We start from the raw sequence: 25,496 nt of genomic DNA on the forward strand, positions 1-25,496 counted from the left end.
TCAACAGTAAGAGTTGTGATTGAAGAGTTGTGTAAGTAAGTTTCAACATACAACTTTCTGAAATTGAAGAAAAGTTACAAGATTCAAGGCTTGAGAAGCTATCGCAGCTATAAAAAAAAAAAATCAGAGTGTTTCTCAAGTGTTGTTCATAGTGGAGAGCTTTATGTACGTCACTATTGCTCTTCTATACACCTGAACATTTTAATTCTATCTCTGTTAAGAGTGATGTTTCTTTCTACCTTCTTGTTCAAAGGAATATTATTGTTGCGATCATTCCTTGCGGAGGACTGGTGAGTTATCTGACAAGGCAGCTACGCTTACTCTAAAAGCAAATCTGAGATTCAGAAAGTCACATTTCACCAATTTTATCATTGGCAAAGTTTTGCACATCTTTTGAATGCCTGGAAAAGAATCTTCTTTTATAAAGAGTCATTTTCCCTTGTCACTCACTTTATCTCAGAAGTCTACATAAGGAAGTACAGTCATCATGATCTGATATCTTCAATGCCTTTTCAGTGTGCAGTGGGGAGATTTCCAGCAAACCCACCGATAAATTCCATGCTGTATCCACGAACTCCACAGTACTGTTTCCTTCACCTACTCCCAACATCTGGAGGTTGCTGTGTATTGTGATGGCTTCCAGGGCCTTAGGCTCTTTGCTGTGATTTTCGTTTATTGATGCAAATGAAGCAGCCTTATCATTTTTATTTTATTGGATATATATATATATATATATATATGTATATGTAAGTTTTAATTTACTTTTAAAACCACATGTAATTGTTTAATTTTGATTTTTTTTGTGTGTGTGACACTTGCAAGAAACAGATTTGAGGGTAACGCCCAACTTCTGAAACAGAAAGCAGTTGCTGCTCCTTCACATAATGCAGCTTCAGAAGAAACTGGGGAAACAGCCAGCAATGTGGGAATTCCGATGTGTCAAACAGACAAGACAGCTACCTTTAATGGTAAGTTCTGGATGGAGTTATGGTATAGGGCTTATTAAAGCTAGATTTTAAAAGATAATGGGTTCTGTTTGTATATTATTTTTTTACAAATAATTCAAGATTAGAGAAGTGGGTGTTACCAGACCTGCATATTTTAGTCTCTGCTTTCTGTGTTTCTTCAGAAGCAAGTTACCCTCTCTGTTTTCTTAGCCAGTAGAATAAAGCAGGGATGCTGATGGTCCTTTTCTACCACTGTAAGTGTTGCAGGGGTGGAATGATGGATATTTGCAAGGACTATGAGTGTGCAGTGATAAGTTTCTAAAACATTTAAAGATTAATGTTGTAGCTGAAACAGCTATTACAACTGTGAGACTGTCAAGCTTGCTAATCCATATCGTTTGTGTTGCTATTGCCACAAGAGGCCAGGTTTTCATCTGTGGTTTATAGTCCATGTTTATTTCCAGTGCTTGTTCATGTTGTTAAATGAAGAAACATGGCCCAAGTGACAGATAGTTTGCTCTCTTGTCTGTAGCTTATGATTGACTAAGATTCTATGAAAGATGATAATCATAGCAACAGTGAGCACTACCATATATGTTAAATCACCCATGTTAAATGTCGTGCTTGTCTGACCAAAAAAACAGTATAGTGTCCTAGGGTTCCTGCTCACCTTACTACAGTACACTTTATAAGAAGGACACTTGCTTATCAACAAGTATCACTGAGCATGAATGATAACATTCTGTTGTAGTTCATTCAAATTGGTTGACAGTACTGATGCATTCACTCAAGTCCTTACTTGACAACTATTTTCTGGTTGGGCAGAGCGTCTGCAGGTAGGAATTACATAGGTGGAGGCTGGGACTAGTTCTGCTTGTATTGATTAGGTAAAGATTGAATGTGGGTGAAAGGAATATTGGGAATAATTACTCACCACCTGCGTAAATTGTGGATGTTGATTAGTTTGTCTTGATGATATCCTTGAGATTTAAAGGAATAGCAGGTACTCCTGTTTTGTGGGCATGAAGTTAAAAGATGGAGATTTCTGGAAACAATAAATCACATGTCACTAAGAATATCTATTGTGCATCATAATACATATGTAAAAGGGAAGAATAGTAAGATGGCAAATGTAACTTTAATCTTGGTAAGTCCATGAACTTTTAATGCCTATTCTTGTAAATTTTTTTTTTTTTTTGGTAGAGATTTCGTATGTTAAAATACAGTGAACTGTGCAGAGGAGTTCTGAGCATATTGAAATACTAGCCTAAGTTGGTTTTAAAGTGAAGAATTGGCATCTTTTGCTAAGGGCACATAACTCACTGTCATCTGCCTACAGTAAACTTTAAATCGTTTCCTCCTTCCTACTTGGTCTAACCCTGCCTTCCATCAACAGGTAGAAGAGATTCTGGTGCTAAAAAAGGCATGGATACTACTAGGGCAAACATTGCATCACTGCAGTTGGATCTCATGCCTCTCCTCTCAGGTATAAGGAAGAGGCAGGGAGGAGCAGCATGTTAGATGTACTGTGTGCTCTGAAGCACCTGTGCTGGTGGGTCTGCCTGGTGGAAAACAAGCAGTTTAGTTCTAAGTTCTTTTATCTATTCAGAACGTGTTGGAAATAGGATATCGGTCAGAAGAAAGTGGATTAGTTCTGTGGCTTTCTGACTGTAACCAGATTAACATTATGTTGTCCTATTTTCGTGTGTAGTGGCTTAAATCTTTCTGTGCTCATAGACAGAATTGCCAAGATATCACAGAGCATGAAACTCAGCTGCTGAGTGTATATAGCAAAATTTATCATCCAGAAACATTTAAATGTGCTTCTTACTTTTAACAGAGACTTTAATTGGGATGAAAAGTCTCTAAACTGTTTTAATATTTATGTGAACTGTATATTTGCATCTTCAAAGTGACAAAAAACTTCAGTGTGCTTTTATGTGCACATGAGACTTCTGATGCTGTTTTAGATACTATATTCTTCCTCACTGCAAAAGGTAAATAATATATGAAGCAATTATTATTAGTTCTATTTCACTACAAATTCAGTGGAGGTTTTTAACTCATTTAATCAAATAGTGATGCCTTGATGAGATGACAAGTCTAACGGTATTTCATCTTGTTTTTTTAAAGGAGAAAATTCAGTGATCAGTCGACTGGAAGAAAACAGTCCTATTCTTTTAGATGCTTATGTGTCTTTCACTGTAGAAACGCCTCTTCTGTCTGAAAGACAAATACGTGAATTGAATCCACTGGTTATAAAGATCTGTTCAGCTACCAGCCTCCCGAACACACCTGTACCAATAGAGGTGCTACAGGTAATGCATACCACTGCTTCTTTCTGAAGGAATTCCCTTGTTACAATGAAGTAATGTTGCTTAAAGTATGGGCATGGTTTCAAAGAGAAGTTTCCTTGTGGGTAGATATTTGGCTAACATTTCCTGGAAGAGATGTCTCCAGTGTAGTGCCTATCTATGGCAGGCACTGACAACAAAACTGACAAGTCAGTACCTGCTGATTGGCTCATTTAGAGCAGCTTCTGTGTTGAAAGTAGTATTGAACTTCAAAACAAAACAAAAAACTATAGTTCAAGATTGTTGTTGTTTTTATAAAAATAGTTTAATGTCAGGAACTACATATCATGCAGTTTCATGTTGCAGGGCTTTTGTGACAGACTAGGCAAATCGATATAGCATTCATGAAAAGCATCAGGGAAAATATTACACTACATAGTTTGCAGTGCAGTTTGCAGAGTGATCACAGTTTTAATTTTGTTTCACTTGCTAAACGTGGTGAAATAACACATTGTTGAAAACTAGGAATTGTCAGGATAGTCCTCGACAACCAGCTTCCTCTTTGTGCTGGTTGCCTTAGTGCTGATGAACACTTGCACAGAAGAACCACAAGTATTGCAGAATGGATCTTGCTGTTTACCCCCACATGTGTAACCAAGTGGCTAATAATGGAGATGATACAGTCCATTCCCTATGGTATCTCTGGATAATTGTTGAATTTTCTAAATACCTACAGGCCTTGAATCCTACAGATATAGGGAGATAAAAATATATCAAGGAGTCATTGCAGTCCCCTGCATGCTTCTTTAATAACCTAGAAAGGTGTGATTTTTATTTTATTTTTTAAAATACATATGGAAAATCAGCAAATTTGAGGACAGACAAATGAAGGGGACAGTAACTTCCTGAAACCCAGGATCCAGACGTGTAGAAAGGCCTCCTTGTTTGTTGCCTTGAAATACATCCCCTTTTTGCCCTCTACAATAAAAGCCAGTTATTCTGTTATGTGAAAAATGAGGAGGGAAGAAATTAACACTTCAATTATCTGTTTCTCTCCTTTTTTTTTTTTTTTTTTTTTTTTTTTTTTTTTTTTTGTTCTTAGAAATTGTGTGTTCCTACCTACTGCAAATACAAATTCCACAATTTTCCAGCTCATCAGACTCATGGACAAATCCACGGAACTCATGTCTACTTTAAGGATGTTAATGTATTTCTAACAGGAAGAATGAAACCTGGGGAGTTACAGAGGTGTCTTAGAGGTCCCCCTTTGGAGATTGAAGTTCATGATCGAGATAGAAAGATTGAAGACAACAAAAAAGAGCCATGTCTATTTGGGGAGGATCACACTGATGAAAATCTAGGAGAGTTGAGGCCCCTCCCTTGCCAGTCTGCAATCTGTAATTCTTTTGCAGAGGATGAAGTGTGGCATCCACATGGGGTAGCTAAAGTAAGTCTAAGTGATCTATTGTTGGGTAAAAAGTACTTGACTGTTAGTGCACCCATTCGTAGCTGTTCAACTCCAAATACAGCTGCTTTCAATAAAAAGAATAAAAGAAAGAAGATAGGGAAGAAGCATCCACAGATCCTATTACCCATGGGACATTATCTACAATCAGACTCGCTTTTGAAATTAAGAGTGGAAATAGCAGTGCCATTGAGAATGCATGCAGAAATTGATGATGCTCAAGTGACGGATTGCCCGTACAGTTGTATAGTCTACATTTTTGACTACAGTAATTCATTTTTATTACATGATTTGGTGGAAGAGATTACAGAAATCAATGCGAAAGCCCTTCAGCTGGACTGTTATCCTCCACACTTGATCAGAACATCTCTTGCTACATTAAAACTAAAAAGCACGCTTGAGAAGGTTTCTGAGTTAGACGTTGTTACTGGCTTTCACTTACTGGATGGAGCTACTCACCTCTTTGTCTTGGAGGGTTTAAAAGACAAAGCCATCAAGAGACTCTGGGATAGGCACTTTGAAAGGTAAGAGTGAAGTTTTTCATCAGTTATTTCCATAGGCAGCTGAAAGTTGTTGCTTCTTGAAGTGAATTCTGCAATTTTATACATGTAGAAGTGGAAGAGAGGGCAAAGAGAATGATTGATTGGAAAAAAGAAATCTTTAAAACTCTGTTTTTAAAATGAGACTGTAATACCTCACATCTCAAGGATGCGTCTGCACAGTAAAGGCAGTATAGTTTAAAGAAACTTAGGTACGTTTTCTGCACATCATTTGACTTCTATTGCACAGGTTGTCTCAGCTTACTTGGCATTGCATACGCTGCTGTGTAGCCCTGTGCTATTTCTGTTGGCCAAATATCTGTCCTAATTTTCAATGGGCCATACAAACGTGCTCCCAGTTGAATTCAGCCAGGGGACAGCCTGGCATGTAATCCATCATGTATGTCATTGTTTGCTAATACTCAGTGGGATCTGAAAGCTGTGAGGACGCTGGAACCCAAGCTGTGTTTTTCCCTTATATTTAGGAGAAAATATGACAAATGCAAAACTAAAGTCTCCCTCAAATTTCATGTTTAAAAAATAATCTTTCGTTTTTTAATTGCTATGATGTTACTGAAGCTTTCATTTTTTTTGTGCAAGTTGCTTCATTGTGCTTGCTGAAATTATTTGTTACGTGAGAAGTCATCTCTTGTTAGAGCTCACCTGTAACTTCAATTGCAGCTTTGTTTTCCTGCTGCAGTATGAATTTTTGTATGTTAGCAGAAATATTTAGGGCTCTTGAGTAGGGCTGTTAAGCACATAGATGAAACTGAGGTGAGCTGCTTTTGAGATGACTGCAGTGTGGTTTAGAAAGAAAATCTGTTCAACTCATTCGTGACATAAAGGTTTTGATATTTTCTTTCTTTGTCCGTAATAACTTTTTCAGAACAGTTCATGTGAAGTGAAGGCTGTAGAGTAAGGCATTCCATTTAAAGGATAAAAGGCAGTTGGTTTCATGAGAGATAGTAATTGTATGGCAGAGCTGAGGAAACACGAGACATGGGCTGATGGTTTTAACCTTGTCATTGGCGTACTCTGTTACAGAACTTACAGACATGAAGATGGACAACTGGAAATACTATATAATTCACAACTGTCTTTCAGTCAGCGCCTGTATACCAACCTGGAAGCAATCTTTTATCGTTTCCACCTCTGTAAGCCCCTCTTCACTATACTGAAACAGCCTCTGCTTTATGTCAGGGGAGCAGTTCCTTGGGCGTGTTTCCAAGCCTTGTCCAGGTATGACTCTTCTAGATTTGTAGTCAAGAAATTAAGAAATATTATGAAGGAAGAGCGAATATTTGATATCAAAAGTAATGTTCTTTCATCTTTTCCGTGATGAAAGCAATCTGGGCATGATGAGAGGTTCAGATTTCAGCTGACTTTCAGACGAGCATGTTTTACCAACTACTGATATAACGGTAACTGGATATTGGTGAGCTCTCTTCTTCTGTGGGCAGAAATTCATACGTTTTTATTTTAAAGAAGTGTGTCAGTAGGATAGCATATTGGAACATGCCTGAATATAATACAAATAGAAGAAATAGAATTCTGGTGTCAGAAGCATCAGCAGGGAAGGATTTAATTCTCTGCTCTGTTCTCTTGGAGGGCTGATACAGAAGCGAGTAAAGGAGAAGGACTTGACAGAATCAGGGAGTCACTTGAACTAAGTGGGAAATTTTATAAACAGCTTTCCTGAGGTAGCTATAATAAGGAAGGATTCTGTGTGAGTTGGGGAGACACTGTTTCCTTTCCATAGCTTTTTCTTTTAAGTTCTGCTGTGTGATTTATTGCTGAGTCTGTCAGTTTGCTCACTTTGTCTGTGTGGAACAGCTGTTAGCCTTAAAGCATCTTGACATCTTCTGAGGGGGATTAAAAAAGAAGTGGATGAAGTTGCACGTGCATAAATTATATAGATAATTTATAAAACTCTGAAAAATATTCTGTGCACATCTTCGTTTATTTGTCACAAGTAGCTCATAGGATGAAAGTTGATCAAAACAAAAAGTAAAATAAAGATGAAGCAGAGGTGACTTTAGTAAAGTTTGGCATAAATGAGTCATGCACCTGAACCAGCGTGCATGAAGGAAGTTTGCTTTATTGGTCCACCAGCCAGGGAACAGGAATTCATCAGCTAGTAATGAGTCTTATAGCTAATTCTAATGACAATGACATTCCTAGGCTATTCCTAATAGTTTTAATGATCTGCTGTCCTTCTGTATCACTGCCAAATACTCGCATATCTGAGCTGACCTGAATTTGTTAATGATAAAGTTGTGTAGCTCTTTCCCCAGTGATTTTAGTGGTAATGCTTTGATTGCCATAAAGTTTTCGTAAACTAATAACCTGTTGATGTCTGTTTGTAGGCTCAGTTACCTCTGTCACAGTAAGAGGTTGAGGGATGTCATTCAGGGGGATCTGCTGCCCTCAGCAGAAATGATCACAGCGTTGAGTCGAGAGTATGGAGTTCCATTAGCTGATGAGGATCTCTTCACTCAGAAACCTCCTCTACTCTTATTTTCGTCTGATTATACACCACCAGGAAATGTAAGCAGAGAGAAAAAGGCACGATATTCTTCATTAGACCACTACAACGAAAGATATGTGCTGTGGAAGAAAGAAATAGCAGACAAAAAGTCTTTTGAGAGAAACCATATTAGGGTGAGTTGTTTGATGTGAAAGAGGCAAGCCTAATAACTGTGACGTTTCACGTATTGGTTAGCATCCCCTTCTCTTGAAACCTTTGGAAAGTTTTTAAGTCTTTAAGTATTTGTAGGTACTGTACAAACATTATTAAAGTGTAGGGTAGTTTTATTTTGCAGAAGTAACCGTTTCTTAAGGGGGGAAAAAGCAATTGTACTGCTTGCAAGTAAATAGAGGAGGTACTGTGTGAGTGGGAAGGAAACTGATGAATTATTTAAAAGATTTGCCAATTTCTTCTTGGGGTTGGTTCCTATTTTTGTTTGTCCCTTTCTTCTCCATAGCACTCCCAGCACACATCAACCAGTTACACAGCTTTCACTGCTGTGTGGGGCCAGGCCAACCAAGCCTGTGTAAGATTTGTGCTTCTTTCTCTTGCCCTGCAAAATACTTGTGTTTAGACAGCCAGAATGGTTAGTTAAATAAAACCAGCAGTTGAGGACAGATCTTTTAAGTAATAAAAAAAAACTTGAATAATTTTATTACCTCTTCTGGCTTGTTACAGGCAGCCATCTGCCCCTTCTGTTGTTTCTGGGAAAACATTAGAATTGAAAACCTTTTCTGTTCAGACAGACATCCAAACAGAGATATCACACACATCTTGGGAGTCTGAAGTGGTTTTTGAGTATGTTTCTTAGCTGAGGACTCTCACCATCCCATGGTTTGTGAAGAGTGTTTGGAATGGTTTTAACACAAAGAAGTTGTCCTTGATGTTAAAGGCTGCGTTCCTATGTAAGGGTACTGCCTTGGAACTATTGAAAGACATTGAATTTCTAAGTATTTCCATTCTCACTTTTAGTCTGCTGCTAGAGGGGTGTTAGATGAGGCTAGACAAAAAAACTATCTTAAGTAACATGTTAAGTTCCTGGTAGTTGTGTTTGTAACAACATAAGAGGATGCAAGCAGCAGCACTCTTTGGTCTAAACCATCCGTATAGATTAAGTGTAGGGTTTGAAGTTTGCAGTCTTCTGAGTATACATACTTTAACCAGTTCTTATTTTATAAATACTTTGAATCAGGAGGACAGCAGAGAGACTGAAGTCACCTATAGATTTTTAAAAAATATATTGTTTTCTTAATAACAGGTTTGATTAAAATGTATCTTTTGAGCTGAAACACTTGAATGTGTTAGGGAGCTTTTAAACATTATCGAAGGGAAGTGATATCCAAAACGCAGTGATGCTCTTTTCTTGCAGTTGCCTATTGTAGCATAGTATGAATTCCTAGCCTTAATTGTGATAAACAAAGTTCAATAGTGTTCTCAAGTGAATTAAAAAACGTGAGGGTTTAATTAAACTGTGTCAGCAGGGAAATTTGAGGAGTCGTAATGAATATTGTTACTCAATAACAATAATGTAACTGTAATTTCTGGGGTTTTAATGGAGTGATGTAAATGAAAAAACGAATCCTATTTCATTTGATGAAGACCAGCATCAGCTCTCCAGAACACTGATTTCTGTCTGTGTAAGTCATTCTCTGCTGAGTCCTTGTCTCCAGTGCACTGCCTTTAGTCTCAGTGTGTCCTATGCAAGGATGAAATGAGGGGCTAAGCTGTACCAAAATAAAATGGTGCTCTTTCTTTTTAATACTGTCTTCTTGTGGCGGGTTTTATTAATGAAGAACGTTGTGCACTTTGTATATACATACTTATTCCTTTCTACTTGAGCATCTTCTAAAAGCTTTTTAACCTTTATGCTATCATTTGCTTGTTTGAAATATTTTTTAGCACTCTAAGTTCCCAATTCAGATGAAATTCAGGCAGAATCTCTCCTTGCAGGCTAACATTGATGCTGTGCGCCAGCTTAAAGGAAAGATGAAAAGGCTGAAGTTTGAAACTTTCAGGATTTTTCCTGCCGATGGCAAATCTGTTTATAACTATAGCTCTCAGCGCCTGAATTCTGCAGAACTTGCAAAGAAGCATCTTCGCCAGGAAATGGCAAAGGTAAACTGAGGCACAAAAATGGAAGACCTTGGATTGCTGTGTGTAGGGCTAAAAAAGAGGAGAGATAGGGTCCACAAGATGACTTCCATGTTAGTGCATTAGTTACATATGACATAGGATTAGTTACACAGTACATAGGATTGGAAGTTGGTACCCAAGAAGTGGTACTCCTTGCTGTGTAAAATTCTGCTCTTATTGCTGTCTGTTGTAGCCACGTTGTCTCATCTTCGTGACTTGGGCTCTGAGTTTGACTGTGGACTTTGGTAACCTAGAGGTCACAGTTCTGAGTTCCACACATCTGTAAGCAGTGAAATTGTAGGGACTGCAATGCTGATGTGGTATAAAGCGATTTGAAGGAGACGTTTGAGAACATAATTGAAGAATCACAATTATCTGCTGTTCTCAGAATTGCTGGCTTCAATCTTAATTACAAATGCTATTTTCCTATCCACTGGAGGAAATTATTGTAGCTCCGTGAAAAGTGTTGTTGATATACCCATGAACACAATATAACCTAAAGTTACCTTTTTATAACCCAAAGTAAATAATATTAAATATATTTCTTCTATCCTTGGATCATAATGTAATGAAATTAAAAAAACAATGTTTTGATTACTTAATGACAGTTCTTTTCTGTGTATAATTTTTATCTACTGTTACTTCAAGCCTTAAGTAAAGAAGTGTTCCTGGTTCTGTACTTTTGTTTTCCTCTCCCGGCAAAGGGAAATTCACATCACCAATTTTTATCTCTATTTTTTTTGTAGGATCCAAAAACAAGGTTCAGTTATTGTCACGAGTATCTTTCAGCCACGTTTGACCCAGTTGATGTGGTTGCTGCCTGTAAGGAGTCCTTTGCAAAATCCAAGAGTATGTGGCTGTCACCAGATGGATTTGTATTTGCTGGATTTAAGAGCAGCATTGAAAGCAACCTGCACCCTCGGATGCCTGATGAGGCACGTGTGGAGGAGTTAAGAGAGGTAACAGAGTACTGAAATGATCCAAGAGAACAGAAGCATTTTAGGAGACTTGAAAGAGGACGACTGTTTTAGCATTTGGAATTCTGTCTTGTGGGGTACAGCCCAGGCAAGCTCTTCTGAGGATACATCTGTATTAGGAATTGGTGTGTATCGGAGCCTAGCTCACCCAGGGAGTGCTTTGTTTGGATATGCAAACTGCTCTGAGCACGTACAGGAAACCTATTTGCCAGTATTACCAGTGGAGGGCATCGTGTTTTGTTTTGCATATAAAAGTGAGGGTCTAGAATAAAAAATAATAATAATAATAATAATAAAAAATTAATGTAGCATTGCATGCTGGGTGGATTACAGGCTGTTCTTCATGAGCTGCCAAGTTAATTGTAGCCTTCCTTTATCTATCCAAATTCCCTCACTAGTTATTTGTCCTCCATCTTTTTTTGGGGGGTTTGTAGCGCAGTTTTATTAGAGGTTTTCTATCAGTTTCTTGCTGCTCTGTGTCTTCCCCTCCTTCTGTTTATTCTTTACTATTTAACTTCTCGTTTTCTGCCTTTTTACTGGCTGTCAGCTTGACTAGCTTACTCTTCCCCATTTTGAATAGTCTTTCAGCATTGGCACTGGTGAACACCCAAGCCCATGCAGTCTACTATTAGGTCTACTATTAGATGATTTGTATCTTCTTAGAATTGGCAATGTGAGGAACTAAAGGGAATAGAACCAATTATTATTAGGATTCTTTTTTTGTGCAGGATCAGTAAGTTTTGCACAATTAATTGGACACAGTCACAGCATGGAGTGGAACAGGCTGAATGCTTGGAGGGTTACCTGTCAAAAACTCTATCTTCCAGGAACGTGTACACATTCATTCAATTTTCAGACTTTATTTACCTTTTTTTTTTTTTTCCCCTCTACAAATTGAAATAGTTTCTCAGAAAGGTCAGAGTATAACTGAAGTGAAATATTGAAAACGAGGTGCTTTCTTCTAGTCCATAATGTTGGAGAATGAACCATCTCTAGAAGGGAGAGAAGATTAACTATTCAAGAGTAACAGGAGCAAGTTAGTACAGTATCATTTCTGTTGCCTTTTGTTGAAGATAGCAGAGGAGAGCTAAGCAGCACAGGATGAAGAACTTGACAAGCTGAAAAAGGGGCAGCAGAAGGGATGGCAGGCTTCTTAAAGGGGTTCAAATTTAATTTAGAAATGGCAGGAGAATGCTCTGTTTGCTAACATGGCGCCAGTGCTGCCACGAGGCAGATGGAGCTGGGACAAACGGCATGTTGACTTCGAGCTCTACAAGAAGCCGCCTGAACTCCCCATGGCAACAGCCGCACTGACAGGTAAGGTGGTGTTAATTAGCTACTAACAAAGCTTTTAGCTTGATGCTCTGATACACAGTCCTGAAGCTTGCTCAGTTCTGCTGTCAATGGAAAGGAATGTAAATGTAAAGAGGTTTTTCAAGGAATTTAATGGACAGCAAAACCGCTCACACTTGAGCATATGGAGCATTAGAAGATGTAAGGAAGACCTTGACCGTACTCCACTTTTACCCCCCACTTCCTTAACTTCTTAGCTCGTTTCTTTGCGTGCAGTATGACAGGAAGGTATAGAGCCTTCCTGGCTTACTCTTCTGTAAAGAAAAAAGAGGGCTGCCTGCTCTTCCTTTGTATGGATTAGTAACAATCAATCAGCTTTTGTAGCTCTTTGTCTGACCTCATAGCAACATCACAGTCTGCAAGTAATGCCAGCAGATGAATTCAGAAGGGGCCCAAGATGAGCTAGTTAAATCCACGTGCTATTATTACAGCAGTTGGTAATGTTTGCCTTGATGAGGTGGTCAGTGTGTGTATCCCCATGTTTTCCTACAGTGAAAGAAAAAGTTGCATTTAATTATGATACAGTATTTTGAAAAGCTTGCTGTTTCTCTTTGCTCTGAACCCAGCAGAACTCACTGGAATGTTTAAGGGCAGAAAATAATAGATTTCTCATGATTAGTAAAATTGTTTGTCTTGTACAACTTCTCTGCTGGCAGATTACCCTGTCAGTTGTAAAACACGTGAGTAGTGCAGTTCTTTTCCATTGCTGTGTGCAGAGAAAGGCTTCTGGAAGTAGACAGGATTAATGCATACTTTGATGGAATCTACAGGACTACAAATGGTCTTTGCTGTGAGGCACCAGCCATTACTGTAGTACCAATATGATTTGTTCTCTTTGCTTCTTTATGAGAAATGATGTTTGCTGCCATAGCAGGCTTTTAGCGTCCCTTTTCCAAGTCAAAAATTTATTTCCTATCTAAAAACATCTGCTGTTTGTGTGTGTGTTTTTGTTTTTTGTTTTTCTCTTTGCAATCTGTTCTGGCCATGTGAAGATGCTTCTCACTTTGTGCAAAATGCATGTGATGATACCAAGCTGAAGGTTCACTGGTGTTCCGCAGCAGCTGAGTTATGCGCACGGGAGCCAGGAGCCACTTCTGAGCTACAGCAGCTCCAAGGACTTCTGAAAGATGAGCCTCTGAAATTCCCACTCAGGAAGCCAGGACTGATTTTGAAGGTAAAGGTTAACTGCTATCTCTGGGTACTGATCTTGGCACCTACCTTTGTACAGCAACACCAGTCTTGTACTTTATGGTGGGCTGATAATGACCCTTAATGGAGCACAACACTTTCTGAAGTAAAGGTATGTGTTAAATTGATGCTCAAACTTGAGTCTTTAAAAAAATTTTGTGCTGTTTGATTTTTTTATTATTACTATTTAATATTTATTTCTTTGCTTTGGTGGTCAGAGACAATGGAGTATGGGGAGGATTTCAGTTAGCTAACTTGCCTGTCAGCGTGCAAAGGGTGAGAAAGGAAGAATGATTTTTGGCCAGCTGTCCTAGCAGCTTTAAAAGGGATTGTACTGTCCCCTAATGAAATCTGGGGGTTAAGGGACTTGTATTGGTTAGACACTTGGCATGCAGCCCTGTGCTCGATTGCTGTAGTGCTCTATAGGCTTTCTGAGCATTGCATGTCAGCCTGTTGGTGCAAAAATCGCATGCGGGTACCTCAGTTTTGGAAGACAAAAGGATCTGTGCTCATTAATATGAAAAGCTGCGTGGGTGGCCTGCATCTAACTGTCCTTTTGTTGGCTGAAGCACAGTCAGTGCTCACATGTAAATGAACGACCCAAGCACAGCTTGCTTTTAAAGATGATTTTGATCAAGGGGGATTAAACGCTCTGTTGGCTACAAATGCTCTAGAAAAACAAATACAGGAATTATGAAAATGCTAATAACAAAAGCAGAGATGCAGCTTTTGAGACTACACTCTTTCCCCACCCTCCCCCCCCTTTAAGATAATCCAAGAACTCGTACTTAGAGTATTAAATGGATGTTCAGCAGCAAAATGCCTCTCCTTAGTTTAGTGTCAGGCTTTGAAATGAATGCCGCTTGGTGCTCTGCCTTCTCTTTTGATTTGGCTCCTCAAACTGTTAAACTTGGCCATCTCGGACTGTGCTTGTTTTCTGTACTTCTAATTCACAGCCTTTTTTTTTTTTTTTTTTTTTGCTAGATTTCATGTAAATAATATTAACTTTTATATAATTTATAGCTTGCACTTTGTGATGTTCTACTTGACTATCAGAATTCACTTAACTTGGGCTACAACAGTCTCTTAAACATATTTCAAGGCTTCCTACTGAAGCCCAGAGGAAGATACTTGTCTTGTCACAAAATTGTTGCCTCTTTTGTGAGTTTGCAGTACCCAGTAGTCTACTTTGTGAGAAACAAGTGTGGAGGTAGAGGGCAAGAAGGAAGAGGAGAGAAGCTTTCCAGAACAAAGCATGTTTTCTTGTTCTAGCCTAACCCAGCCCTCTCAGTGTTGGACTCTCAGAACAGCTCAGATGTCCTGCCAGGAAAGAAGAGCGTTTGCAGTGGCTTTGTGCCAGGCCTTCAAGACCACCACAGCCGGAAGTGGAACAAGAACATTATCCCCTGGCACAACAGAGAGCATAAGAAGATTGAAAAACTTGAAGGCGCAGATTTCAAGTAAGGTAACCTAATAGCTGGAAATAGCTCCCAAAAGTATTCATATGGTATATGTCAGGAGTTGCACTGTGCAGTCATCGTAATAATGAATTACTAGGTTGATCAGTTTGTGTGTATCTAAATGAAATCAGTTATGTAGGAGACAGGTCGTGGTGTTGCTGGGAGGCCGTCTTTTCAATCCTTAACCCTGAAATGAGGGACCTGGGCTTGCCACTGGTAACCATTTGCCCTGTCACTGTGCGTTACCTACAGTCACGGAATGGAGTTTTCCACAGTACTGTGAGAGGCACTGGCACTTCAGCTGTATGTTTCATCTGACGTTGAAAGATTTAGTCTGCTGCCTTTCTAATATAAGAAATACAAAAACCATTATTCTGCTACTGCAGAACAATTTTACCTTTTGAGTTATAATTAAACCTCCTAGAAATTGGAAGAAATGTCCTGATGTTGGAACTTTCTAAACTACAGTAGGAGACAGCACATCTAGTATTAGCAAGAAACTTCGTTTAGTTACTCATCCATCTCACCTACTATATGGAATGTGAAGTAAGTGGCTTAATAGATGACTATTTCTTATTGCATGAATTAACTTTTGTTCTTAATTTCACAATCAAACATTCAGAGACGCTGATGTTTCATTTTCTTGTTCAGTCCGTGCAGAACTGTACTCTCCCAGAATGCCATATTTGCTCTAAGTCATGCTTAACGAGGTCTGATTTCAGCCTTTTCAATTTGTGAAATGATTCATTAGCTGTTATGTCTAACCTGATATTCTAGGCGGTTGAACAGTTGACTTAAAAGTTAAGTAACAAGAATGAAGTTGTGTGGTCATAGTAATTGGTATGTGTAGCAGGCTTACTTAACAGATTCAGTAGCAATTAGTACACCTCTCAGTATAATGGTGTTGCAGTTATTCTTTCAGAAACTTGTGGATCAAACAGATGCAGCTTAATCTTAGAGTACTTTTTTATCATTCCAGTTTACTTGGCTCTAAACAATCAGTTTACAAGAGTGACCAAGCAGCAAGCAAACACGCTACAACCTATGCACAACAGGAAGACCCTCTCCAGAATGATATTCTGGATACAGGTAACTCAGTGAATACCAGAGAATGTGTCACAGGACAGAACTGATGCCCTGAGCTGAGGGGTAACTAAATGATATTTGAGGTTACCAAGAGAGTAAAAGAAAAATGTGAAACTTGTCATCAAATCTGAATAATGTTCATAAAAAAATCTGTTGTCTGTGACATCAGCATGCCTGGACAATTGTGGTTGGCCCTACTGACCACAGCGCTTTGAACAAGATCACCTCTTGAGGTCCCTTCCAAACTAAAGGGTCCTGATCCTTCAAGTCTTTCAGTGCTTCTCTAAAGGTGCGTAAATAGTGGATTTAAGCTTAAAGAACCACATCCTCTTCCTGGGAAAACATTACTCAGTCTGAATCTCAATTGATTTTTATTTGGCATCAAAGATAACAGACATATGTCTAAAAATAGAACTTGAAGATTACATTAATTTCTTTCTTTATCCTCTTTATATGAAATTGGTTTTAGTCCTATTTTACACAGATGCAGCTAATTACATTTTGTAAACTCATGGAACAGTTATTTTTAAGGTGTCAAATACTTGAACTGCAGAAAAATAGTTGCTGTTCGTGTTACATTCCTCAATTTTAGCTGTCAATTAAGTAATTAGAATGTCCTGTCCAGTGGGTGGGAACAGATATAAGCTCTCTTTTCCAGTATCTGCTTTGCAGCCTTTTTAATGTGGTCATCCAGATTTTCATCTGCATCTATGGAAAAGCAAAAGGAAAGAGCCTTTCTAAATTTCCTTCAAAAAGGACTTCAGAATACAAATTCAAGTATTGAAGCATCAGTGGTAGGAAATTTCTAAAAAGATATGGATTATGGCTGATTGAATCATTCACAAAACAAATACGCAGTTGGTTAGTATTCAGCTGAACAAGTCAATTGTTACTTAATACTTTCTTTACAGGAATATTTTGTTACTAATAAATTTTCTTCACCACAGCTGAAAAAATAGCTCATCCCCATGTTGGATTCATCTGTAAGTAAAGAGCAGAGACTGTTCCACTCACCAGTTCTGTTCCTCATCCTAATTACAGGCAGAGCAGAACTGTTTTTCTTGGTTGAATCAAAAATACCTACGTTAGTTGAGAGGCTGCGAAAGCCACTGAGTACAAAACTTATTTTATAGAGCTTACATTTCTGCAGTTGAGCCATGGCGTAATTATTCTTGAAATATGCTTCGCTGCAGAAGATATTTGTAAGAAGCACCTGCAAAAAGAGTATTAATTCACTAGTTTTTAATTTCATAAACAAAACAATGTAGGAAAAATACATTGGTTTAAGCTTCTGAATGTGTAGTTTAAATAAGGAGCCCTGTAAGAGTGATGTATGCTGCAAGCTCATTTATTTCCCACAGCTACTGCATCACAGCGTTGGGATGACCCCCTCACTGGACACTGACTGGAAGCCATTTGTGCTAGTAAGTTCAGAAGGACCAACACACAATATCTGAAGTCTCAGAACCACTAAAATTCATCAGTTGGGATTTGTCGCACAATTAACTGTAGCAAACTTTAATTGTTATGCAGCATAATTGTAACTATGAAACCTTACACCAGCAACAACACAATCATCTCCCATGTGTCAAGGTCTCTCATTTTACTCTCAAGACATTTAGTGAGAAAAAGCTGAAATCACTATTAACAGTTAGTAAACTTGGAAAGAGTTTGGGAAGAACAGCATTAGAAGGTTTAATTCATTCATAAATGAGTGTATGTTAAAGTATTTCAAATACTTGGATAACATTGCAGCTCGTGTGTTCAGAAGACTGGAGAGGTAAGTGGTGTGGTTATTGGACCCACTGGTGCAGTTTCCTTTGAATTTCATGGGAGTTTGCTGCAGTACATACACATTCTTTACACTAAAGCTACACTCTGCATTTGTTATGACAGCTGTTTGTCACTGAGGTTTTACCCAGTCTGAGACATGAGCATGCAGTGTCTGATAGCTCTGCACGCTTTGTAGAACCACATCATGCTTGTGAGGCAAAGAATGCAACAGCTGTATTTCAGAGGTGAGAGGAAAGCTGGCCAGTCAAGGAAGAAGCAGCTTGTTAGAGACTTGCACAAGTTCTCTAGATTAGCATCTCAAGGAAAAAGTCTAAGCATAGATATAGTGCACCTTACTTACAAAACACGTAACTTGGCAGAATGGTTCTAACCAACCACTGATTTGCTAGAGAGTGTCATGCACAGAGCACAGATGTTACATGGCTGTGACTGATACTGAAGTACACTTACGTCATGGTCGTGGTTTCTGAGGCCAATGCTGATGGACCGGCTCGCTCTGGAAATAGCTGCTGTCATTGCATACAAATTAATAACTATATCTGCCACTCTCTTCAGAGCCAACTGCTCATCCACTATTGTCTAGAAGAATAAAAATGGTCAGGTTATAGACTTCAATCAGATCATTTTTTTCCATACTTTGTATGTATTTACGTTCATACTTATTTAGAGCATAGACAGGTAAGTTATTACATTGAATTTCCACTCTTATGAAGTAAGATTTGGATTAAATATGCTCCACCTTTTCCAGACTTCCTGGCTACAGCCAGAAACTGCTTTGGTAAATGTTAAATCACAAAGTTGTTTTTTGGCACTTGAATTTCTATCTACCCTCAGACAACCAACAAAAAAACAACACTTGTTCATGTGGAATGCTCCATGGTGTAGTCCGGTAAGCATTCTCTGAACTCATAAAGCTGGAGTCCGCTCTAGATTTAAATCTACTTCAGTTTCTCCTATTTGAGCTAAGCTGCTTTGCATTGTGTAATTATGTATGTGTTTGCTGTATAATTTAAATGAATAAGCATGACAGAAAGCATGCTGGTACAGCTCTTCATTTGGGAAATGAGTTCCAGTGACTGCTTACAGCAGCAGGCAGGATTGATGAAACCTAGGAATACAGTGACACGTCTAACCTAATCACAATTGCTTAAATAAGTGAAAGTTGTTTGTTACATCAAGTTAGCATAGAGTTGGAGTGTATTTTCTCAGTCAATGGATATCAGTTGTGCAAAGGAAATCCTGGCTCTAGTCATACGCCATCCACTGTAAGATTGTAGTGAGACCAGTGTGGTTGAGGAAAAGTTCAAAGATGATGATGGTATTATATTACATAATGATATTACTGTTACCTTGCCAAACCGAGTGAGTAGGCCTCTCACTGTAGTTCCAAAGTAATAAACATTTTCTTCAAGTTTCTTGCCACTGTCCTAAAAAATCAAACATAAAAATACATACTTAAAATATTCAGTACATGTAAACAATTTGAACAGTCTCCAACGGTAAACAAAAACCTGCAGCAGAAGTCCCTACCAGAAATGGGACGTGTAATTAACCAATGTGCTGGAAGGCTTGTGCCACTCCTCTGCTGCCCAGCCAGTAAAACAAAATGGATGAGGCTATCTGCTGCACGGGATGGCAATTCTCTCTGTGGGAGCCCAGCAGTTCCAGTTATTAGGCAGAAATCAAACTACAATTCTCAACCACAGCACAAACCTCAGCACAAACCCCTTTTTGTTCTTTTAAACTTAGGGAAGACTGAGGTTTAGCAGAACACCCTAGGAGGTGTACAGTTGATTCTGAAGGATCAACACGAAGTAACACTGCATACCAAATCAAACAATTAACAGGCAACTCCATAAAAAGCCTGAGGTGTTTGTGCCCCCATCACAAAAAAGAATCCCTTCCCCCCAACATGGAATTCAGTTTGCTGCTACATTTGCTTACCAACTTCTAGTCAGTGAAAAAAATTCCCTTTTAAGACTCTCATTCAGCATTTTGCATTTCCCCAGCTATAAAGGATAGAGACTTTGCCTGTGTACCTAAAATGAATGGGATTATAAATCACAGAGTCTTTTCTGAGTGGAAAACCACTGCTTAGTCACATTCCTTTTAACTGTTAGATTTTTCTCTTGCCAACTACTGTGTTCTCAATACTCAGTTAAAAGCCAGTTAAAGCACATTTCTTTAGCTATAAGATATGCATTAAAAAGTTCTGATTTTACTTTTCTAACTTTTCAGTATAGTCTTCTTTATGCTTACACAAATAATAGTTTGAAAAATCCCTCTGCACCTTCTGCAGTACAAACCTGATTCATATTTTACAAACCCCTGGAAATCAGTATTATGTGCTACTGCCCATGTTTTCCAACTCTGGTGGTAAGGAAGTAGGAGAATTTCCAGTGTCACATTTGGCTTTCATTAATTCTTGAATGCAACCAATTAATTCTTGTAATATGAATGGCTTTGTCTCTATGTTTGAGGCATTAGAGGTGTTCCCATGCAGCACACAAGGTAGGTCAGCATTACTGCTGTCAACACAACCCACCCACGTACACTGGTGGCACTGCAGGACACAGTGTATTTGCCTGGAGGTGAAAGCAGGTGCCATTGTGCACAGCACAGGATTAGCAGATCCTCTCAGGTGTGCACCTGACATACCTGACCTAGGGCTATGCATGCTGACAAAAAATGTTTCCGTTACACCTCCTCAGAGCATTAAAAAACACTCGAGGAAGAACATATCTATTTTTTTTTTCCTACTAACAACCTTTAAAAGAAAACAAACAAAAAAACCCCACCTTTTTTCTTCTTGGCCCTAACAATCAAGCGATTAAGCAAGTGTATATATACACAGCTCACCACAATTCTTAGTTACAACCACATTACCAGTAAACAGGAATGTAATGAGTTATATAGCTGAGCATATTATGCAGGGTGATTTATAGGAATTACTGAAAATTGATATAAACCTGGATCTGTTGTAACACGGGTCCTTAGATTTGTCTATCTCCCCATTCCGAATCATACTTCGTTCTGCATAAAGACACAAAGTTGTGACAACCCTTCCACAGAACCAAACATCACAGAGCAGGGTCTGGCTCTTACCTGGAGGCTGGGATGCACCAATCCACCACGTTCTTCCATGATCCCGTAATCCACTTTTCTGCCCGTTGTGTCCCGTACTTTGTTCACCAACTCCTGCAGTGCCAATCCTACATTTCCTTTTTTGATTTCTCTAAAATGTCGAGTAAGAAACAGCTGCTGAAATACATTTGCTGGATTGCGAGGGAGTTTCAGGATAAACGCATTATTGAGATATCTGCACTGTTTTCATCTTTCTATCTGTTTTAACTATGAAGTCTGGAGAAGCACTCAGCCTTAAAAGCATTCAGCATGGCCCACACTCCATTGCCCTGTAAATACAATAACCTGCAGACAGCAGTCTATGTATGCACTATGGATGCTATAGCTGTCTTACCAATAACACTTGGGTGTAAAATCTTAAGTCGTTTTAATTATTGGTCTTATAATTGTACACAATCTGGAAATACAAGGTAAGATGCAGTCAGCCAAGATTCCCAAATAAATAAAATACTGCCAGCTACAAAGAAAAAAGACCCCTATACATTGATCCGCCCTTCAGACAATATATTAAGAACTGCAGCAGTTTTTTTCCAACCATTTCCCCCTTCCATATAGTTAACATTATCACTCTGTTTATAAATAAGAACGTACTTAATTTTGTCAGTTAAGATTTTGCCTGCGTGCTGCATCCCCGTCAGAGCGATGTACATTCGCAGAATTTCATTTGTTCCCTGTAAGAAAACATAGTAAAGTCAATGTCAAATACAAAGTACCTTTAGTATTCCAAAGATCCGGATATGCTGTGCTAATATATATTTTGTTTTTGTTGTTGTTTCAATACTACTTTCACTGTTTACATTACTTACAACTATTCTGGGATGAAGAGCAGACAAAAGATGACCATCATACGTAGGTAAACGTTTTTGTTTTTTTAAGTATGTGTATGGATTCGAAGAGAGGTTCTTTTGTTAACTATTTACTTACATACATTTCACTGTGTAACAAATATTTCTAAGCAGATCTCCTGCTGATCTCCCCTCTCTTGCGTTCTTTAGTCTTAAAAGATCACCCTTCACCCACCCGTGAATGTTTGCTGACTTCTGCTTTAGCTCATCACTTAGTGATGAAATTCTGACCTCATCTGACGGTGAAGAAGTTGAGCTTTTCATTATTAGCCATGCGTATGTAACAGAGCTAAAAAGAAACCAGGCTAAATGCACCTGGATGAAAAAATAACTTCTGTATTGTTCCAGTAAAGGAGTATTTAAATACCTGTAAAACTGTTCATTGTGCCCATTTGGAAAGCAAAAGCAGATCAGGAAATGGAGATTATAATAATAAGCCTGTACAAAAATAACATCCAGGAATCCATTGTCAGATTGTCTTAACACAGCTGGAAAATCACTGAACTGCTAAGATTAGTGACAAAATGAACTGAATTACAGGAGGAATGTGTTTTTTGTTTTGAAACAAGACTGCCTACAGCCAGTCCAATGCAGGAGGAGGATGTTATATGCTGGCAGGTTTTGCTCCTTAAGTCAGTACTGGAATTGACTCTTCCTAGTTATGTGAGATACACACAAACAGCAAGGAGCAGGGTTCAAGCTCAACTCCTGTTTGAATGTTCTTGCTTGCATTAACTTCCAGCTGAGATCTTTGCTGTCCTGACTGACAACAGGAGACAAATACTGATTTCTACACGGTCATAATCATAATCATATGAGAAAAAACTCATATGAATCAGACACACAGATGATAACCCCACTTGCAAACAGTAGAAAACAAACTTCACAGCTAACATTTTGTTTTAAATAAACGCACATCAACAAGGTGAAACTTCCAATTCTTCATCTGTGAGCTCCCCTGCTTTGCTGCTAAGCAGCACACAGAGCAAAGGCTGTGCAGTCTCAGAGCAGCTCAGACACAAGAATCAGAAAATCCTATTAGAGAAATTGTGTAAAAATAATCACATTTTGCCTACGCCTCTTACCAAATCCTACTGCACATATTAGATACATGAGAATAAAAGCAGTGAAATATTTTCAAAATATGCTTGACAGAGTGAGAACATCGGTTTCATTCTCTCTTGCTTAAGCATACACTCTGATTTCACCACAATTCAGCACATGCAATTACTTGAACATAAACTGATCTTCATTTGTCAGCTAAAATAGTTTTGAGCTTCTATGTTAAACACTGCTTTTAATAATTCAGAGTTCCCCAACACATTCAAAATTATGACAACCCCAAAACATGAGCTGGGACTTCATTCCCATGACGGTGTATCTGAAGCAGGGACACTCAGATACACATTTTGTCCAGAACATCCAGAAAATTTCTCCATGTTTAGGAGGAAACAAACAGTATATTACAGTACTGTAATGTATGTTCTTTGCAAGGGCAAAGCTAGTGTCAGTTCCTTGTGAGCTCACACTTTGTGGTTAATCTCTAAATCCCACCATCTCCAAGTTTATTATAGGAAACATACTGCCCATATCACCAAAGAAAAGGTATGTGTGTTTTTGTGAGTCTCTAGTAAAACAAACAGTATATTCATACTTGCCTCAAAAATGAGCAGTATCCTGGAATCTCTGAGATAGCGTTCATAGGGGTAATCCTTCATATAGCCGAGGCCTCCAAGGATCTGCAGAGCTTCACTTACACAAGCCCACGCACCTTCAGAACTGAACACCTGCCATTAACAGCATTCAGTCACCATGGCTCACACAGTAAGAACAGACATCATAGCTTTGTTACTATAACAAAGGTATGTAAAGGTAAAACAGGAAGTAACGCTGAATTTGGAAGGATTCTGTGTGCCGTTCCTGTAATATTCTGTAGTGCTTCTACAGTAGTCCCGTATAAGGTTTTCCTGAAATAATATTCTTGTGCCTCAGGGTGTCAAAGTGAAAAGTGACTTGAAAAATGAACATCTCCTGTACCTGTAATCCACATAAACTTCTCAATAAGGCAATGTTTCCATGGGGGTCAGAGCCCCAAGCTGAAAGAACAAACACAGCTGGTGTTTGAGTGCTTTACGCTGGCCCAATTCACAGGCACACGTGTTCTTCTTAACTCACCACACAGCAAAAGACCAGCATGGGGGCTGAAATCTCCAACCTTCTTCAGGGCTGCCCAACAGCACCCACCTGTACGCTGCAGGAATGCCTTAAGAAGCCACACTCCTTCAGAGAGGGCCTGGCTCTCACTGAGCATGAATTCTGCTACTGATTCTGTGTTCAAGCCAGGAGAGAAGCTCCCTAATCGGGTCTGCAGCTGGAAATAAAACTTAAGCACTTTCCTGTGTGTGGAACGCACAGAAAGAGAATTCAGGAGAACCCCAATATTCCAAATGTGCTGTATGCAGTCTGTCTTTTGTGTGCGGATACCAGCCTGAATGTAAGGCAATCTGTAATGTATAGAAAACAAAACTTTTAATTTTTAGATCTAGCTAAACTTTTTGTATGTACATCTATAAGTAATAGCTGAGCCTCTATGCAATTTGTAATGTAGACTGAAGATGAAGAAAGGTGCTCGTCTTTATTAGCTTAGCACTGTCAGCAAGTCCTTCAGTACGATTAATTACCTTGACCATGGCTGCCTCCACGGAGCAGTCTGGGAAGCCTGGCCTGTCCATCATCCCTGCAGTGAGGTAAGCCATGCTCTCCATTACGTACGCTTTCACAGCCATAAAACAAAACTTCTCCTGTGAGATAGGAATGAAAGGAGTCATACACTGATGCAGAACACTGTAGCCAAGTTTGCAACAATGCTGAAACTGAAGAGTATATTTTCCTATGTTTTAACATACTATCCAAAAATATTTAATAAAAGTATTACTGCAAAGCACTCATGGAACTGTTGAAGTACTTGCTTCGTTTGTTACTCACTTAAAATCAAGTAAGAGATCAACATACAGAATCTGCACTGAATGCACACAAATTCAACACCTCCTGTTGTTTTTAACCTAGCACACTCTAAAGGATATCAGCACAGTCTGTGTCACAGCACTTAAGCAAAACAAAGCACAGAAACAGAGGGTTCCCATTTTTTTTTACTTACCTGAATTAATCCGAATTCGCTCAGTTTCTTATTGAATTGTTTCCTGGTACAAGCATGCTCCGCTGTCATTTCTTAAAGAACAAACAGAAAACACAAAACAATTATCTCAAAATAGCACAACTATCATTGCTGTGATGTATCATTCCTGCTGTATGGAAGCAGTGTTTTTATACTGACTGATCAATCCCCACTGTTTCAGCAACAGCACACAGTGAAAGACACCCTCAGTATGACTGTGATTGAGTCTGGGGATGCTGTGCCAAAGGCTGTTAAACAAGACCCACCTGCCATACCTGTATGCTCAGAGGAAGCACGTTTTAATGCTAATTAATTACTTTTAGTAATTAACTAACTTTTACTGCTAGTATTTTGGGTAACTATCGGTAGAAGCCAATTTTAGTACTTAGTAGTGCATGTAAGATTTGAACATGACTGAAATTTGAAGGGAGGCTATGCTGTCTAACAGCAGTCAGAGATATACACTACTGTGTTAGTAAGAACCCATTACCTCAGAATAACTGTAACAGAGGCATAATCTTGAGTGTTTTACAAGTTCTGAATCAGAATTTTAAATGAAATTAGTGATT

At 38.7% G+C, this 25,496-nt stretch overlaps 2 protein-coding genes across 26 annotated transcripts in view; one reads left to right on the forward strand and one right to left on the reverse strand.

Annotated features, from left to right (window-relative positions):
* The window catches only part of KIAA1257 (uncharacterized protein KIAA1257 homolog), a 141,874-nt gene extending 118,463 nt beyond the window's left edge, over positions 1 to 23,411 (forward strand). For 13 of the 21 annotated variants that reach the window (XM_040646663.2, XM_040646661.2, XM_040646662.2 and 10 more), the window contains 13 exons: positions 823 to 968; positions 2,344 to 2,433; positions 3,081 to 3,265; positions 4,344 to 5,230; positions 6,290 to 6,484; positions 7,612 to 7,906; positions 9,723 to 9,887; positions 10,652 to 10,864; positions 12,061 to 12,199; positions 13,228 to 13,409; positions 14,696 to 14,883; positions 15,863 to 15,972; positions 17,331 to 21,580. In XM_040646663.2, coding sequence (XP_040502597.1) covers positions 823 to 968; positions 2,344 to 2,433; positions 3,081 to 3,265; positions 4,344 to 5,230; positions 6,290 to 6,484; positions 7,612 to 7,906; positions 9,723 to 9,887; positions 10,652 to 10,864; positions 12,061 to 12,199; positions 13,228 to 13,409; positions 14,696 to 14,883; positions 15,863 to 15,972; positions 17,331 to 17,374 — 2,839 coding nt within the window. In that variant the 3' untranslated portion in view covers positions 17,375 to 21,580. Of the gene's footprint in view, positions 1 to 822; positions 969 to 2,343; positions 2,434 to 3,080; positions 3,266 to 4,343; positions 5,231 to 6,289; positions 6,485 to 7,611; positions 7,907 to 9,722; positions 9,888 to 10,651; positions 10,865 to 12,060; positions 12,200 to 13,227; positions 13,410 to 14,695; positions 14,889 to 15,862; positions 16,102 to 17,330; positions 21,581 to 21,902 lie in introns of those variants that run through there. The other 8 variants (XM_040646667.2, XM_040646656.2, XM_040646655.1 and 5 more) reach the window with 7 other exon arrangements.
* Positions 16,324 to 25,496, reverse strand: part of ACAD9 (acyl-CoA dehydrogenase family member 9) — a 30,656-nt gene continuing 21,483 nt past the window's right edge. For all 5 annotated transcript variants that reach the window (XM_046899890.1, XM_046899892.1, NM_001006136.3 and 2 more), the window contains 9 exons: positions 24,910 to 24,980; positions 24,434 to 24,553; positions 23,411 to 23,539; positions 21,499 to 21,578; positions 20,869 to 20,998; positions 19,113 to 19,190; positions 18,214 to 18,342; positions 17,110 to 17,182; positions 16,324 to 16,677 (listed from right to left, as the gene is read on the reverse strand). In XM_046899890.1, coding sequence (XP_046755846.1) covers positions 16,577 to 16,677; positions 17,110 to 17,182; positions 18,214 to 18,342; positions 19,113 to 19,190; positions 20,869 to 20,998; positions 21,499 to 21,578; positions 23,411 to 23,539; positions 24,434 to 24,553; positions 24,910 to 24,980 — 911 coding nt within the window. In that variant the 3' untranslated portion in view covers positions 16,324 to 16,576. The remainder of the gene's footprint in view (positions 16,678 to 17,109; positions 17,183 to 18,213; positions 18,343 to 19,112; positions 19,191 to 20,868; positions 20,999 to 21,498; positions 21,579 to 23,410; positions 23,540 to 24,433; positions 24,554 to 24,909; positions 24,981 to 25,496) is intronic.

Source organism: Gallus gallus, chromosome 12, assembly GCF_016699485.2.
Source record: "Gallus gallus isolate bGalGal1 chromosome 12, bGalGal1.mat.broiler.GRCg7b, whole genome shotgun sequence".
Classification (NCBI taxonomy): domain Eukaryota; kingdom Metazoa; phylum Chordata; class Aves; order Galliformes; family Phasianidae; genus Gallus; species Gallus gallus.